This window comes from Danio aesculapii, chromosome 24 (genome assembly GCF_903798145.1).
Source record: "Danio aesculapii chromosome 24, fDanAes4.1, whole genome shotgun sequence".
Classification (NCBI taxonomy): domain Eukaryota; kingdom Metazoa; phylum Chordata; class Actinopteri; order Cypriniformes; family Danionidae; genus Danio; species Danio aesculapii.
Genome location: NC_079458.1, coordinates 1,097,374 through 1,114,462, shown reverse-complemented (window position 1 = coordinate 1,114,462; position 17,089 = coordinate 1,097,374). Strand labels below are relative to the sequence as shown.

Sequence of the window (17,089 nt, the reverse complement as noted above, 5' to 3'; positions counted from 1 at the left end):
TAGAATCAACATTACAATTTTCTCACGATTCTAAGCAAAATATTGTGATTCTCCTTTTAGCCAGAATCGTGCAGCCCTAATCTGAATTAATAACAACATTAACATTAATATTAATGTGATTAGTAATAAAAGTAAATGTTACTACTAATTATAAATTAGGAATTAATACGTGTGTGTGTGTGTGTGTGTGTGTGTGTGTGTGTGTGTGTGTGTGTGTGTGTGTGTGTGTGTGTGTGTGTGTGTGTGTGTGTGTGTGTGTGCGCGCGCACTACAGGCAGGAGTGTGTGGCCACAGAGGAGAATCCTCAGGTGTTTTTCTGCTGCTGTGAAGGAAACTTCTGCAATGAGAGATTCACACACCTGCCAGACATCAGTGGACCAGGTGACTCACTTAAATACATTTATTTGATATATTTATTAATACATTTATTGGTTAATACGTGTTTTTGCATGATTTTTCTATCAAATTATATCAAATTTATATATATTCCTTCTTTTCTTTTAATGAATTTACTTCATTTAGTTAAAATTAGTTGTTCGATTTTAAATCTGTTTAATATTATACTGTAATGATTGAGTTATCTCATGAATAAACTTTCATTTTACATTCCTTTATGTACATTTATTAGTAGTTTTATATTTAAATGCATGTATTTTCTTCATTCTATTTAAATGCATGTTTTTTTTCTTCATGCTATTTAATTGCATGTGTTTTCTTCATTCTATTTAAATGCATGTGTTTTCTTCATTCTATTTAAATGCATGTTTTTTCTTCATGCTATTTAAATGCATGTTTTTTTCTTTGTTATTTAAATGCATGTTTTTTTCTTCATGCTATTTAAATGCATGTTTTTTCTTCATGCTTTTTAAATGCATGTTTTTTTTCTTGTTATTTAAATGCATGTTTTTTTCTTCATGCTATTTAAATGCATGTTTTTTCTTCGTTATTAAAATGCATGTGTTATGTTATTTAAATGCATGTTTTTTGTGTATTTAAATGCATGTTTTTTTCTTCGTGCTATTTAAATGCATGTTTTTTTCTTCGTGCTATTTAAATGCATGTTTTTTCTTCGTGCTATTTAAATGCATGTTTTTTTCTTCGTGCTATTTAAATGCATGTTTTTTCTTCATGCTATTTAAATGCATGTTTTTTCTTCGTTATTAAAATGCATGTGTTATGTTATTTAAATGCATGTTTTTTGTGTATTTAAATGCATGTTTTTTTCTTCGTGCTATTTAAATGCATGTTTTTTCTTCGTTATTAAAATGCATGTGTTATGTTATTTAAATGCATGTTTTTTGTGTATGTAAATGCATGTTTTTTTCTTCGTGCTATTTAAATGCATGTTTTTTTCTTCGTGCTATTTAAATGCATGTTTTTTTTCGTGCTATTTAAATGCATGTTTTTTTCTTCGTGCTATTTAAATGCATGTTTTTTTCTTCGTGTTATTTAAATGCATGTTTTTTTCTTCGTGCTATTTAAATGCATGTTTTTTCTTTGTGCTATATAAATGCATGTTTTTTTCTTCGTGCTATTTAAATGCATGTTTTTTTCTTCGTGCTATTTAAATGCATGTTTTTTTCTTCATGGTATTTAAATGCATGTTTTTTTCTTCATGTTATTTAAATGCATGTTTTTTTCTTCATGTTATTTAAATGCATGTTTTTTCTTCATGTTATGTAAATGCATGTTTTTTCTTCATGATATTTAAATGCATGTTTTATGTTATTTAAATTATGCATTTTATTCTTTGTGTACTTAAATGCACGTGTGTTTCAAGTATTTAAACGTGTTTTTTTCTTCATAGATGTATATGTTAGCTGTGATGTATATTTGTATGTATAATGTTATCTGTGCATCTCCTGCAGAGATCTCTCCTCCTCCAGTGTCTCCATCTCTGCTGAATGTGTTGGTTTACTCTCTGCTGCCGCTTTCTATGCTCTCCATGGCTGTGCTGTTGGCCTTCTGGATGTACCGACACCGAAAACCTCCATACGGACATGTGGATGTCAATGAGGTTTGTGTGTGCTGCTCTCTGGCGCCTCCTGCTGCCTCTCCCTCTGCACTGACAGTACACTAAACACTCACAACACACTAAACACATCAGAAAAACTAAAAATGTAAGGATGCTTGGTTTGTTTTGATGAGAGTTGCAGCTTTTAGTGGTCTAGTGTTATATTTAGAGACTTTCTGACAGGTTTTTTTTTTGATCTCGTAAAATTAACTACTAAAATTACTGTTATTGTTTGATGGAGAAATATTAAATATCACTGCAAACATTATCTGCGTTCAAAAACACACTTATCTACATGTGCAAATAGGCACACACTCATTCACATTCATATACACATACTTTCTCAGACACAGAAACACATATGCACACACATTAGAAAACCATTTTAAATAGACGCCTCTCAATGCCAAAGCATGTTCGCTGAGATCAAGGCCTGTTTTGATGATTATGTTGAAAATAATAATAATAATAATGATGGTGTGTGTGTGTTTGTCTGTCTGTGCTTCAGGATCCAGGTCCATCTCCTCCTTCTCCTCTGGTAGGTCTGAAGCCTCTGCAGCTGCTGGAGGTTAAAGCTCGCGGACGCTTCGGCTGCGTCTGGAAGGCTCAGATGATCAATGAATTTGTAGCCGTCAAGATTTTCCCCATACAGGTGCACCTTCATTTACTCTGCTTTACTTCACATGTGCAGACAGTGTGCAGGCCGCATCTGTAGACTTCCAGATTCACTTCATGCTGCGTTTATTTTAATTAATTTAACTTAAAATACTCTTTATTTATGCATTTATTTATTTTAGCATTTATTTATTAATTTATGCATTTATTTATTTATGCATTTATGTATTTATTTATACACTTATTTATGCATGTATGTATTTATGTATTTATTTATTTATTTATTTATGCATTTATGCATTCATTTATTTATGCATTAATTTATTCATGCATTTATTTATTTATTTATTTATGCATCTGTGTATTTATTTATTTATGCATTTACTTATATATTTATTTATGCATGTATGTATTTATTTATTTATTTATGCATTTACTTATACATTTATTTATGCATGTATGTATTTTATTTATTAATTTATGCATTTATTTATGCGTTTATTTATTTATTTATGCATGCATGTATTTATTTATTTATTTATGCATTTACTTAAACATTTATTTATGCATGTATGTATTTTATTTCTTAATTTATGCATTTATTTATGCATTTATTTATTTATGCATGCATTTATTTTTGCATTTATTTATTTGTTAGTTTATGCATTTATGTATTCTCTTGTGCATTTATTAACAGTGCCAGCAACTATTTATTTACTTAATGTAATTAAATTAAACTTATTTAAAAGGAAATGTATACATATATTAAGTAACAATGGGATGCTTTTTATTTAGAATTTTTTTAATTTATGCAATTAAATCTACTTATTAATTCAAAAATTCAATGTGCATGCTAATATAAATATTTAAATGAGTAATGCTGTATACTCTAATATTCAGCAGACAGTCAATATTGTGTGTGTTTCTGTGTGTTCAGGATAAGCTGTCGTGGCAGAACGAGCGGGAGATGTTTTCCACTCCGGGAATGAAACATGATAACCTGCTGCGCTTCATCGCCGCCGAGAAACGCGGATCTAACCTGGAGATGGAGTTCTGGCTCATCACTGAGTTTCATGAGCGGGTGAGGACACACACACACTGACTGAACTTACTTAACTAACTTTCCGTCAGTTCATTACAGATGTAGCCATGGCTGCGTGATTATTTCATTTGATATATTTACGAACATCTGACATCTACAATCAGTCTGTGTAGGCAACTGAATATTATTTACTACATTCATTCATTTATTTTCCTTCCACTTAGACTCTTATGTATCAGGGGTCGCCACAGTGGAATGAACCGCTTTTATTTACTACATTATTAATTTTCACACAACACTGTAAATTCATGTGCTTGTTTGACCCTTTAAAAAAAACAATTTTTCCAGAAATGCATTTAATATTTTTCCAAATTCATTGACCAGTTTTAATTTTTTCATGTTTTTTTAAAAATAAGAATTAAAATAAATGATTAAATTAGAATATAATTAAATTAAAGAAGTAAAATGAGTTTATTAAGGTGCAATTTAAATGGTGCATGTTAAAATTAAATAGTTAACCTAAACATTTTAAGTCACTTTGCATTTTTGTGTGTGTGTGTGTGTGTGTGTATGTATATATAACAGTTTGACAGGCATAATCGTGTAAATAAAATAGAAAATCAAACATGGGAGAGTCTAAAAGCCCTTTTGTATGAGGAACTACTTTCTTCCGCCATTCATTCACGTCTACAGCTGATGTCAGAACAGCAGAAACCGCTGCTACTTCACAAACGTCACTGTAGAGCTAGTGTTTGAATGATTCTCTAGCGTAATGTCTAAAGTGATAACAAAACAGCTGATTTAGCTCACATAGTAAGACTATAAGGCTGAACAGCATGAAATGCCATCAGTCTACAGAGATTTCCCAGTATTTCTCTGTTTTAATCAGGAGATCACAATAATTAACCCTGAAAAAACCAAAGCAAATCAAAATCTACTGGATTACTATGGTATAAATACTGCACTACAACATACAAAGAGAGAATCATGTTTTATAATGATTTGATCAGTTGTAGTTTGAATTTTTTTTCTCCTCTAAGGACTTATGCGGTCTGTCACCATCTTGTGGCGCTACCGTCTTTGCTCTGCTAAGTATGACAGGCTGATGGCTGCAGACGCGTGCTCTGTCAGAAATTAGAGATATTTTGAAATAGGCAGTATCATTATAAATAAACTGCATAATTGTAATCTAAACAACTACATTCTTGCCAAAAAAAAACCTCAAAAGTCCATTATGTTGTCCAACAGCTGCAGTATTTGTCAAACTGTAGAGAGTTTATTGATCTGCTGTCACTCTATGTGGGTGCAGTAATACACAAGGGTGAAGAGGCTGTACGAGTGCTGATATTGCAGAGTATTTGAGCCAGACAGAACTGTTGTGTATGCTTATATATATATATGTATGTGTATATGTATGTATGTGTGTATATATATATATATATATATATAAGAAACAATTAAGACATTTTTAATATGCAGATTTTCTTTTATATTGTTTGTGTGTGTGAATTTCAAATTTTAAGAGATTAATTGGACTAACTCAAATGGTTTATGCTGAACAGCTGTTAATACAGGAAGTAAATGTGATTTACTGATATTTGTGTACTGTGCTGGTGTTGATGTTGTGTTTTGGGCTCTCAGGGCTCTCTGACGGACTATCTGAAGGGGAATGCAGTAAGCTGGGCTGATTTGTGTGTGATAGCGGAGAGCATGGCCTGTGGTCTGGCATACCTGCATGAAGACGTGCCGCGCTTCAAAGGAGAAGGCCCCAAACCTGCCATCGCACACAGGTGAAGACGAACACACACATGCATACAGACTGATAAACACAGATGAACACAGACACACACATGCATAAACAAGAACAGACAGACATACGCATGCATACACACAGACAGACAAACACTTTTCTTACTTAGCTCTGTCTTGTTTCTAGTCTAAATGTCTAACACTCTCTTAAATCAAGAAGCATTTACTAGACGAGCAGTAATATCTTGCTTGTTTTCAGAAATGATGAGTCAAAATTAAGTGAGTTGTTTCATTGGTTTTCTGAAAAGCTTTGTGATTTATTTTAATTACGTTTTTAAACATTTGGACTAGAAACAAAACCAAAACAATTGAAGTAATTGAGGAATTGTGTAAGTCAGTCATCCAGCTCTGAACTCAACTCCTGCATCCACAGAGACTTCAAGAGTAAGAATGTGATGCTGAAGATGGACCTCACTGCAGTCATTGGGGATTTTGGACTGGCGGTGCGATTTGAGCCGGGGAAACCACCGGGAGACACACACGGCCAGGTCAGGATGTTCTCTTTTCACAAATTCAGTTTCGATTTTGGCTTTCAATGATCATGAAAAAATATAAAAGGATTGTCATGTCGCCCCCTTTCCAGCAGTACACATCCTGTGCAAAAGCTTAGTTTCACATGAAGATTAGTAAAAGCATGTACTGTAATGTGAATCTATTTATTATATATAGACTCACCAGGTACACCTTACTAGTACAGGGTTGGACCCCCTGTTGCCTTCAGAGCTGCCTTAATACTTGGTGGCATGATTCAACAAGCTACTGGAAATATTCCTCTGAGATTTTGCTCCATATTGTCATGATAGCATCACACAGTTGCTGCAGATTTGTCGGCTGCACATCCATGATGCCAATCTGTTCCACCACATCCCAAAGATGCTCTATTGGATTGAGCTCTGGTGACTGTGGAGGCCATTTGAGTACAGTGAACTCATTGTCATGTTCAAGAAACCAGTCTGAGATGATTAGAGCTTTATGACGTGGCGCATTATCCTGCTGGAAGTAGGGATCAGACCCAACCATCCGAATGTGGCAGCAGAAATGGAGACTCATCAGACCAGGCAACGTTTCTCCAATCTTCTATTGTCCAGTTTTGGTGAGCCTGTGTGAATTGTAGCCTCAGTTTCCTTTTCTTAGCTGACAGGAGCGGCACCCGGTGTGGTCTTCTGCTGCTGTAGTCCATCCGCCTCAAGGTTGGATGTGTTGTGTGTTCAGAGATGCTCTTCTGCAGACCTCGGTTGTAACGAGTGCTTATTTGAGTTACTGTTGCCTTTCTATCAGCTGGAACCAGTCTGGCCATTCTCCTCTGACCTCTGGCATCAACAAGGCATTTGCGCCCACAGAACTGCCGCTCACTGGATATTTCCTCTTTGTCTGTAAACCTTAGAGATGGTTGTGCGTGAAAATCCCATTAGATCAGCAGTTTCTGAAATGCTCAGAGCAGCCCGTCTGGCAGCAACAACCATGCCACGTTCAAAGTCACTTAAATCCCCTTTCTTCCCCATTCTGATGCTCGCTTTGACCTGCAGCAGATCCTCTTGACCATGTCTACATGCCTACATGCAATCTGATTGGCTGATTAGAACTTTGCGTTAACGAGCATTGACAGGTGTACCTAATAAAGTGGCCAGTAAGTGTATGTTGATGTTTAGTTGTGTACATTTGCTGATTTCACCCCCTCCCCCTTTGATTGTGATGGTTTGCTCCGCATTTATTGGACTGTTTTAACTTATATTACGAGATGTGAAAGTGAAAGAAAATAAGATTGAGAAACTGGGGCGTTTTTGACCGGGGTTTACTGTTCTACTATATAAGGATTCAGTAGTCCTCACACACATTTATGCCCACACTGCATGTACTGTATTTAAGTGTGTTTTTTTCAGCTGGTGTGTGTGTGTGTCCCACAGGTGGGCACGAGGAGGTACATGGCCCCAGAGGTGCTGGAAGGAGCCATAAACTTCCAGCGGGACTCTTTTCTCCGGATAGACATGTACGCTATGGGCCTGGTGCTGTGGGAGCTGGTGTCACGCTGCAAAGCTTCTGATGGTGAGAAAATACTAATGCACTGACCTGAGAACAGCACTGCACCACTGTTTGTGATGGACAGCTGACGGAAACATTAATAGCCCTTATATATATATATTAATACGGAAATATTAATAGCCCTTATATATATATATATATTAATACGGAAATATTAATAGCCCTTATATATATATATTAATACGGAAATATTAATAGCCCTTATATATATATATATATTAATACGGAAATATTAATAGCCCTTATATATATATATTAATACGGAAATATTAATAGCCCTTATATATATATATTAATACGGAAACATTAATAGTTGTGATTTGTGTGTGAGCTGTCCCTTTAAGACCAGACTTCTCTTTGTGCACTGCTGCTTGTGATGCCTCTATGGTGTTTTCCTTCAGGTCCTGTGGACGAGTACATGTTGCCGTTTGAGGAGGAGATCGGTCAGCACCCATCGCTGGAGGATCTGCAGGATGCTGTGGTCCATAAGAAGCTGCGGCCGGTGTTTAAGGACTGCTGGCTCAAGCATTCAGTGAGTATTCAGACTTCATCTGTTGAAGCACAGGAGTCTTTTCCACTCCAGTGGGAGAACTCTCAGTCAGTTTGTGTTCAGGACAGTCGGATTTATAAACATTCTTTCATATGATCATCACATGTGTAGTACATTCATAATTAATTAGAAGAAGTCATGTGTTAAAGTGGGCAGTTCCGGCTCTTGACTCTGATTGGTTGAGCGGTGTGCTGAGCTGCTGTAATTCACTCTACAAACACACACCTGTAGCCCTGTCACATCAATATTGCTTTACTGCAAGCACAGGTACAGCGCTGCTTGGTGGATAAATTATTTTATTACAATTTGTGAGATGTTATTGGTGTGTGTGTGTCCCTCTGTGTGCTATGGTGTTCATGTGTGAGGTTTTTTGTGTGTGTGAGTGTGCACGTCTCTGCATGCACATCTGTACATGCAACTGTGTGTGTGCAAGTGCTTGTGTTCACCGTATTTGTGTGCGTGCAACTATCTTTATACATGTGTTTGCAAGTTTGTTTTTATGTGTGTGCGTGTGTGTGTGTGTGTGTGTGTGTGTGTGTGTGTGCTTTTATGCATTTCAGATATAACTATAAACTGAAGCTAAATAGATTGTTGCGTGTTTTATGATATGCTGTAATACATTTGAACATGCATTGTTTTTCTTTAACCATGCATATGTAGACATTGCATGAAACATTAGGTCATCCAAACTTGAAAGTCTTGGAAAAATCATGGAGTTTTAGTAGTAAAAATGTGTATGCACCCTGACGCTTGTGTGTGTGTGTGTGTGTGTGTGTGTGTGTGTGTGTGTGCGCATGCAACTATGTCTTATTGCGTGTTTCTGCTTGCAAGAGTGTGCATGTGTATTTGTGCATGCATGCGTTTGTGCACATGTATGTTCACAAACAACTGTGTGTGCGCCCATGTGTGCATTTATATATATATGTCTGTGCGCGTGTGCACATACTCAAACATGTGTTGGCGCACGCGCGTATATATATATATGTGTGTGTGTGTGTGTGTGTGTGTTTGTTCTCTGCAACTACAGTCCCCAATCACATGTATATGCACACAGAGGTTCCCATTTAAAATTGGCTTTACTATACTATAGTTTAGACTATAAACTACCTAGATTTTCACGATTTTTTGTTTGTGATTATTTTGTGAATTCCCCAAAATTTGCAGACAATTTTGCAATATATATATATGATATCTTTTTTACCATATGCAATCTGACACAATGACACTAAAAAAATAAAGCTTCTTTATATTGGTCTCTTGTTAAGACAAGATTTAAAACAGTAGGGATTAAGCCAAAGTAAGGCTGTATAACTTTCTCTCTCTCTCTCTCTCTCTCTCTCTCTCTCTCTCTCTCTCTCTCTCGCTCGCTCGCTCGCTCGCTCGCTGATTTCTATGCTCAGAGTGTCTGACATCATGTACCTCACTCAGGACATGCATTAGGGCAGGGGTGTCCAAACTCCATCCTGGAGAGTTTAGCTCCATCCCTAATTAAACACACCTGAACCAGCTAATCAAGCTTACTAGATATACTAGAAAGTTCCTGGCAGGTGTGTTGAAGCAAGTTGGAGCTAAACTTAGCAGGACACCAGCTCTCCAGGACAGAGTTTGGACACCCCTGCATTAGGTTTTCCCCTACCGTAATACACGGATTGCCGTAAAACTCGTCAACGACAGGGAAGCGTTTTCTCTCGTTAACTGCAGGGAAAGAGTTAAACGAAAACATTTACCGATTTGATCACATCATAATTCCAGCCACACTTGTAATGCACAAATAATGTCCTTTAATTCGGTCACGTCCATCAGCCGTCATCTTTGAACCAATCTCCATCATTGTAAGCTGCTTGCTTTTCTGTCTGTTCCATTACTCCGTTTGTTAGATGTTTGCTCCAACTTTCTTTTGCAGTCTGAAGCTCGTCTAATGCAGGAAACGCTGTGTTATTCACTCGATTTGCACCACAGGATGTCTAATCTTATTTTCACATCTAATCTCAACTTCACATTTAAATCTCTTGCGCTTTATCCCTGTCTCGTTACTGCATAGGCTGCAAAACAACTAACCCCCTTCCATGTAATGTAATGATTGTGGGAGAGCAGGCGAGACGTCATTTTTCGAGAGACACTCAAATACATCATGTGCGCTGCGTATGCAACATCTATATAAAACAATTAATTGCAACTGAAATAAATATAATTTGATTATATGAATTGGAATTGGATGTTTTATGAGATTATTTACATTATTTTGCAAATATTTTGCGTTTAAATAAACAATTTTACAGGATTGCAAAAAACTTTGTTGATTTTGCGTTGGATTCAGCGATCACAAAATCACGTAAAACTCGGGGGTCTGTATAATACTATAGTTCAATTTCAGGAAAAGGCAGGAAATGTGATGTGGTTTAAAGTGGGAACCCTCAATATGGTTTTCACCAATAGTTTTGGTTTCCTAAAATCCCGTTGGTGTGTGTGCAGGGTCTGTGTCAGATGTGCGAGACCATGGAGGAGTGCTGGGATCATGACGCAGAGGCTCGTCTGTCGGCCGGCTGTGTGCAGGAGCGCATCTCTCAGATCCGCCGTGTCAGCAGCTCCACCTCAGACTGCCTGTTCTCCATGGTGACCTCGCTCACCAACGTGGACCTGCCGCCCAAAGAGTCCAGCATCTAAACACTCAGAGAAAAACAAAACAAACACACACCCACCCTCAAGCAGCTGCTATTTTACCACAACCCTTTTTTTAAACTGTCCTCGTTACTGTTGTTTATTATTATTATTATTATTATTTTTATTTTTCTGATCGGATCAGCAACTTTACCAGCACACTTACTCTTCTCTACTGTATTTTTATCATCGGAGCAAACGCGACGAAGCGTGCATTCAGGTGCCGACGAATGAATGCTGACGCTGCAGGTACCTCAAGGTTTATCTGGTGTTGTGTTTTTCCTCTTCTTCTTCTGGATGGCTGAGCAGTGCTGCAGACCCGCGGGGATCATCATGACTGTTACACAAAGCTAGCTCCTCTGGGTTTATTTTCTCTCTCTCTCTCCGACAGTGAAACGTGTCTTTCGGAGCTAACGGGTGTTCAGGAACACCACACCACAACACAGCCGGCGGTTTTGGATGATTTTGTGGTGGTTTCTCTCCCACGGCTGGCTCATCTGCGTGTGCAGATTTCAGAGCATTTAGTTCGGTACAGGAATCTTTCTCAGGGATCCAGAGTCGAGGGGTCCATGACTGCCTTTTTCCCGCATCAGTATAGGACAGAGATCGGTTTATAATGCCAATTACCTACGAGGGCTGGGACCATAAATCGTGCATTGTGAATCGAGAGATGATTCTGCGTGGACTGTTCTGAATGCATTGTGATTCTCTTTTGAATGGATTCTGAGGTTAGTTTTTACCAGCAGACGGCGCTGTGTGTTTTACAAACAGATTCCTTACATATTCGAGCATGGCATTTTCATTAGTCAATTATGGAATGAGGTTTAAGCGAAAAACAAGAATCAGAATTAATATTGTGAGTTAATTCGACCACTTAACAATAAGCCTAGAGCACCATCTGCTGTTCAAAGCTAGCATAGAGCACCATCAGCTGTTCAAAGCTAGCGTAGAGCACCATCTGCTGGTGAAAACCAGGCTAGAGTTCCATTTGCTGTTTTTAAACTAGCCTAGAGCACCATCTGCTATTTTAAAACTAGCCTAGAGTGACGTCTGCTGTTTTAAAACTAGCCTAGACCACCATTCGCTATTTTAAAACTAGCCTAGAGCATTATCTGTTGTTTTAAAACTAGCCTTGAGCGCCATCCGCTGTTTTAAAACTAGCCTAGAGCTCCATCCGCTGTTTTAAAACTAGCCTAGAGCTCCATCCGCTGTTTTAAAACTAGCCTAGAGCGCCATCTGCTGTTTTTAAACTAGCCTAGAGCACCATCTGCTATTTTAAAACTAGCCTAGAGTGACGTCTGCTGTTTTAAAACTAGCCTAGAGCACCATTCGCTATTTTAAAACTAGCCTAGAGCATTATCTGTTGTTTTAAAACTAGCCTAGAGCGCCATCCGCTGTTTTAAAACTAGCCCAGAGCTCCATCCGCTGTTTTAAAACTAGCCTAGAGCTCCATCCGCTGTTTTAAAACTAGCCTAGAGCGCCATCTGCTGTTTTTAAACTAGCCTAGAGCGCCATCCGCTGTTTTAAAACTAGCCTAGAGCATTATCTGTTGTTTTAAACTAGCCTAGAGCGCCATCCGCTGTTTTAAAACTAGCCTAGAGCATTATCTGTTGTTTTAAAACTAGCCTAGAGCGCCATCCGCTGTTTTAAAACTAGCCTAGAGCGCCATCTGCTGTTTTTAAACTAGCCTAGAGCGCCATCCGCTGTTTTAAAACTAGCCTAGAGCATTATCTGTTGTTTTAAAACTAGCCTAGAGTGCCATCCGCTGTTTTAAAACTAGCCTAGAGCATTATCTGTTGTTTTAAAACTAGCCTAGAGCGCCATCCGCTGTTTTTAAACTAGCCTAGAACGCCTTCTGCTGTTTTAAACTAGCCTAGAACGCCTTCTGCTGTTTTAAACTAGCCTAGAGCACCATTCGCTATTTTAAAACTAGCCTAGAGCATTATCTGTTGTTTTAAAACTAGCCTAGAGCGCCATCCGCTGTTTTTAAACTAGCCTAGAGCGCCTTCTGCTGTTTTAAAACTAGCCTAGAGCGCCGTCTGCTGTTTTAAAACTAGCCTAGAGCATTATCTGTTGTTTTAAAACTAGCCTAGAGCGCCATCCGCTGTTTTTAAACTAGCCTAGAGCGCCATCCGCTGTTTTAAAACTAGCCTAGAGCATTATCTGTTGTTTTAAAACTAGCCTAGAGCGCCATCCGCTGTTTTAAAACTAGCCTAGAGCATTATCTGTTGTTTTAAAACTAGCCTAGAGCGCCATTCGCTATTTTAAACTAGCCTAGAGCGCCATCCGCTGTTTTTAAACTAGCCTAGAGCGCCTTCTGCTGTTTTAAAACTAGCCTAGAGCACCATTCGCTATTTTAAAACTAGCCTAGAGCATTATCTGTTGTTTTAAAACTAGCCTAGAGCGCCATTCGCTATTTTAAACTAGCCTAGAGCGCCATCCGCTGTTTTTAAACTAGCCTAGAGCGCCTTCTGCTGTTTTAAAACTAGCCTAGAGCACCATTCGCTGTTTTAAAACTAGCCTAGAGCATTATCTGTTGTTTTAAAACTAGCCTAGAGCACCATTCGCTATTTTAAACTAGCCTAGAGCTCCAGCCGCTGTTTTAAAACTAGCCCAGAGCGCCGTCTGCTATTTTAAACTAGCCTAGAGCACCATCCGCTGTTTTAAAAACTAACATCAGAATTGATTCAGGGTGAATTGAAATGCATTTTGAAAATCTCAGAAATGATCCACAAATCTCAATGCATCAAATTATCGCCCCAGCCAGGTTATCTACACAGAACATGCAAGACTGTGTGTGTGTGTTGGTGTCCGTGTGTGTGCGTGTGTGCTGAGAAGTTGTTGATATAGAAAAAACAAAAAGACTCTAAAAAGTGTGCGCGGCTGAAAGTAAGTGTTTGTTTCGGTCGTCTAGTTTCTCTTGTAATGATGCAATGTGTTTTTTTTTTGGCGTCTGGAGTGAAGGATTGGCGAATTAATCCTCATCCAGACTGGAAAGGGGGAATTCTGGGTCACGTTTTACCTCAAAATTAAAAAGAAAAAAAAACAACAAATAATATTTTTTAGAATTGAAAGGAATATTAAGATCTTTTTTTTGGATTGTGGCATTAATTTGAAGAGCGCTAAGCACATTTTCCTTCAAATTCTTATGAGCGAAACGAATCCAAATAGTCTTCATTTTTACTGCTGGTGATTTTCATTATTTTCAATGATTATTATTACAGTAATACAGCGATTTATGAAAAAGAATATTTTTAAAATATTGAATATTTTTTGTAACCAAATTCTCATGAATGTAACGCATCATCTACCTTATATTTTACATTGAAATCTCAATACTTTGAATATAATTTGATTCTTCTTACTGCAATATATAAAAATATACACTTTTTTTAAAGTAATTATTGACAGTAATACAAAAATCATCAACAAAACCAAATTCTTAATTCCAAACTGTAATTTTATAATATGTGCTGCTTTTATTTGTATTTTTTTTAAACTCACTATAACGACATACTAAAATTGTATTAAAACATCCAAATTTCTGACCATTATAAATCCAGATGGTTTGATTTATTTTTTATACATATATGTTGATCAGTTCTCGATAAAACCAAGTAGATTTTTTTTTTATTAACATGATATAATTCATGCTGGATTTCTTTGTAAAAACTCAGCATCACAGCAAAACACTAAAACTGCATAAAAACAGCACATTTCCAGCTGTTCTGCCTCTTCTCAGTCATGATTCTGTGTAGATTTGCTGTAACGGAATCATCATGCTGATTTTAATTGCCAAAAAAATATTAAATATAAATTCTGAAATTAATTCTACATTTATTTTACACCAAATTCATAACCGGAGTGTGTACATGTGTATTTTTATTTAGTGTGTTAATGTTTTATTATTCAGTCCCTTCAGGTTTTTCACAGTCCAATGGAAAATAAGATTTTGATGTATTTTTTAACAACAAAACTCAATGAATTTCAGGCCACAAATATTAATATTAATAAAAAATCCTGGAGGACTTGATGAAAGCTGTCATTTTAGGCTTTATAAATATGTATGTATATATAAACACAATATATACAGACACATATACAAAATCCTGGATGGACTGAATATTTAATTTTCCCCCCAAATTATCCTGCTAATTCTGAATGTTTATGACATTTATTAATCATAAATAAGTCTGGCAGTCCAACAATTATTATTATTAAATATAATTTGCTGGAAAATGTGCTTATCTGTTGTGAGACGTTGAAATAATTAAACATGGGGCTGTTTTTCTCAGTCTAGTTGGCAGTTTTTCTCTGCTGAAGTGTGTGCGTGTATGCTTGTGTGTGTGTGTGTGTCGCTCGGGTCCTTCATGCATTACCTCTCTCTAACAGGGACCAAATCTGAGCTCTGACATTCACACTTGAGTTCTGGACTTCATTGTAAAGAAAAACAAACTCAAAGCAAACAGAAACCCATCAGCAAGTGTTTGAGTGGTGAAGGTGAAAGTGCTGAAGGTGGAGGAACGCCACTAGTCAAACACACACACACACACCGACCACAGACCACCTCAGACCACAAATACCTCAGATTTTCTACGTCTTTGACTCTCTCGCGTTGCTCTTGTTGTCCGTCGTGTGGACTGTAGTGAGTGTGTCCTGATGTACGTCTGCTTTTAAGCGAGCTGGTGTTGTACAGGAGCGCTGTAAATATATACTGTATAGAGTCGTGTGTGTCAAACTGGGCATTATTATTATTAATATTATGATTATTATTCCTCTTCCTCTTCTTCTGTCTTCACCCATTCAGCTCTTCCTCCAGATTCTCCTCTGTTTTCTGAACACACACACACACACCCTCTCATTCATCTGCCTTTAGTCACTTCAGAGCCAAACGCATGTTCAGTATCTGTTCCCATCATGCACTGCAGCAGCCGCTTCAGCTTATTCTCACTGTCTGATTTAAGATGTGGAGATGCTTGTATTGTTGTGCCATATCACACACATGGATACACATACATTTTCATACACACACGTGTATGCATAAATACACACTCACATATTCGCACACAGACACGCACACAAATACACTCACGTATACGTGCACACACACATGCATATGTATATGTATATATATATGTATATGCGTGAGTGTGTGTGTGTTTGCATAAATACACACACACACACACACACACACACACACACACACATATATATATATATATATATATATATATATATATATATATATATATGCATAAATACACTCACATATTCACACACGTGTATATTTGTTTCACGCATGCATACAGGGGCGTAGCAGACTTGTTTAAAGTGTGTGTGTGGGGTGGGGGGCAGCTGTATGTGATCCAAAAGTTTACGTTCATATAATTATTAATAACTTGTCTCCTAAATGGTCTGTCTCTAAAAATGAGGGGGGTGTATCCTCATCTCCCCCGGTTGCTACGCCCCTGCATGCATATATAATTACACAAGCACACACACAGACAGAAATGCTCATTTTCCAGGTGGTTTTGGAGTTTCAGGTGTGCTTTATGCAATATTCTTCCACACTTCATTATGCACTGAACACAGTATTTGACCATCACTCTCGTGCCAAACACACACACACACAAACACACACCCATATCTCAGGTCACAGATTTCACATCACAACCACAACATGAAATTAAATCCTCTTTTTAGATGAATACTACATTGCAAATTTATATTGTTAATATGTGCATATATATATATATATATATAATGTAAGTGTTTATAGACATTTCCTGAAACTTTAATGATGATCAACTAGTCAGCGTGAAAAATATTAAACCTACACATTTATATTGAAATCTCTCTTATAATATGTACGTTCTGTATATTATTAATATTTAAATAGCTTTCTGTGCTTGTTCTATATTGTCGAAACTAGTAATTATTTAGTTATTAAGCAACTATTGATTGACGAATTATGGAGTTCTAAAATAATACACTGCTCAAAACAATAAAGGGAACACTTGGAGTTGCACTGTGTTGTTTCAGTGTTCCCTTTATTTATTTTTTTGAGCATTGTCTATATCAGGGGTGTCCAAATTCAGTCCTGGAGGGCTGGTGGTCTGCAGATTTTAGCTTCAACACACCTGCATGGATGTTTCTAGACACCCTAGTAAGAGCTTGATTAGCTAGCCCAGGTGTGTCTGATGGGGTTGGAACTAAACTTTGCAGGTCACCAGCCCTTTAGGACTGAGTTTGGACACCCCTGGATATATATATATATACACACGTTCCACTAAAATATGAAACACAACACATTTTATTAATATATATATATCAATATTTTTTATAATATAATAATATATAA

The 17,089-nt window shown here is 37.0% G+C and overlaps 1 protein-coding gene across 1 annotated transcript in view; it reads left to right on the top strand.

Moving 5' to 3' along the window:
• Positions 1-13,956, top strand: part of acvr2ba (activin A receptor type 2Ba) — a 63,375-nt gene extending 49,419 nt beyond the window's left edge. The window contains exons 3-11 of the mRNA XM_056451104.1: positions 275-381; positions 1,869-2,017; positions 2,523-2,666; positions 3,567-3,710; positions 5,313-5,461; positions 5,854-5,968; positions 7,385-7,523; positions 7,922-8,052; positions 10,543-13,956. Coding sequence (XP_056307079.1) covers positions 275-381; positions 1,869-2,017; positions 2,523-2,666; positions 3,567-3,710; positions 5,313-5,461; positions 5,854-5,968; positions 7,385-7,523; positions 7,922-8,052; positions 10,543-10,734 — 1,270 coding nt within the window. The 3' untranslated portion in view covers positions 10,735-13,956. The remainder of the gene's footprint in view (positions 1-274; positions 382-1,868; positions 2,018-2,522; positions 2,667-3,566; positions 3,711-5,312; positions 5,462-5,853; positions 5,969-7,384; positions 7,524-7,921; positions 8,053-10,542) is intronic.
• The last annotated feature ends 3,133 nt before the right edge of the window (positions 13,957-17,089 follow it).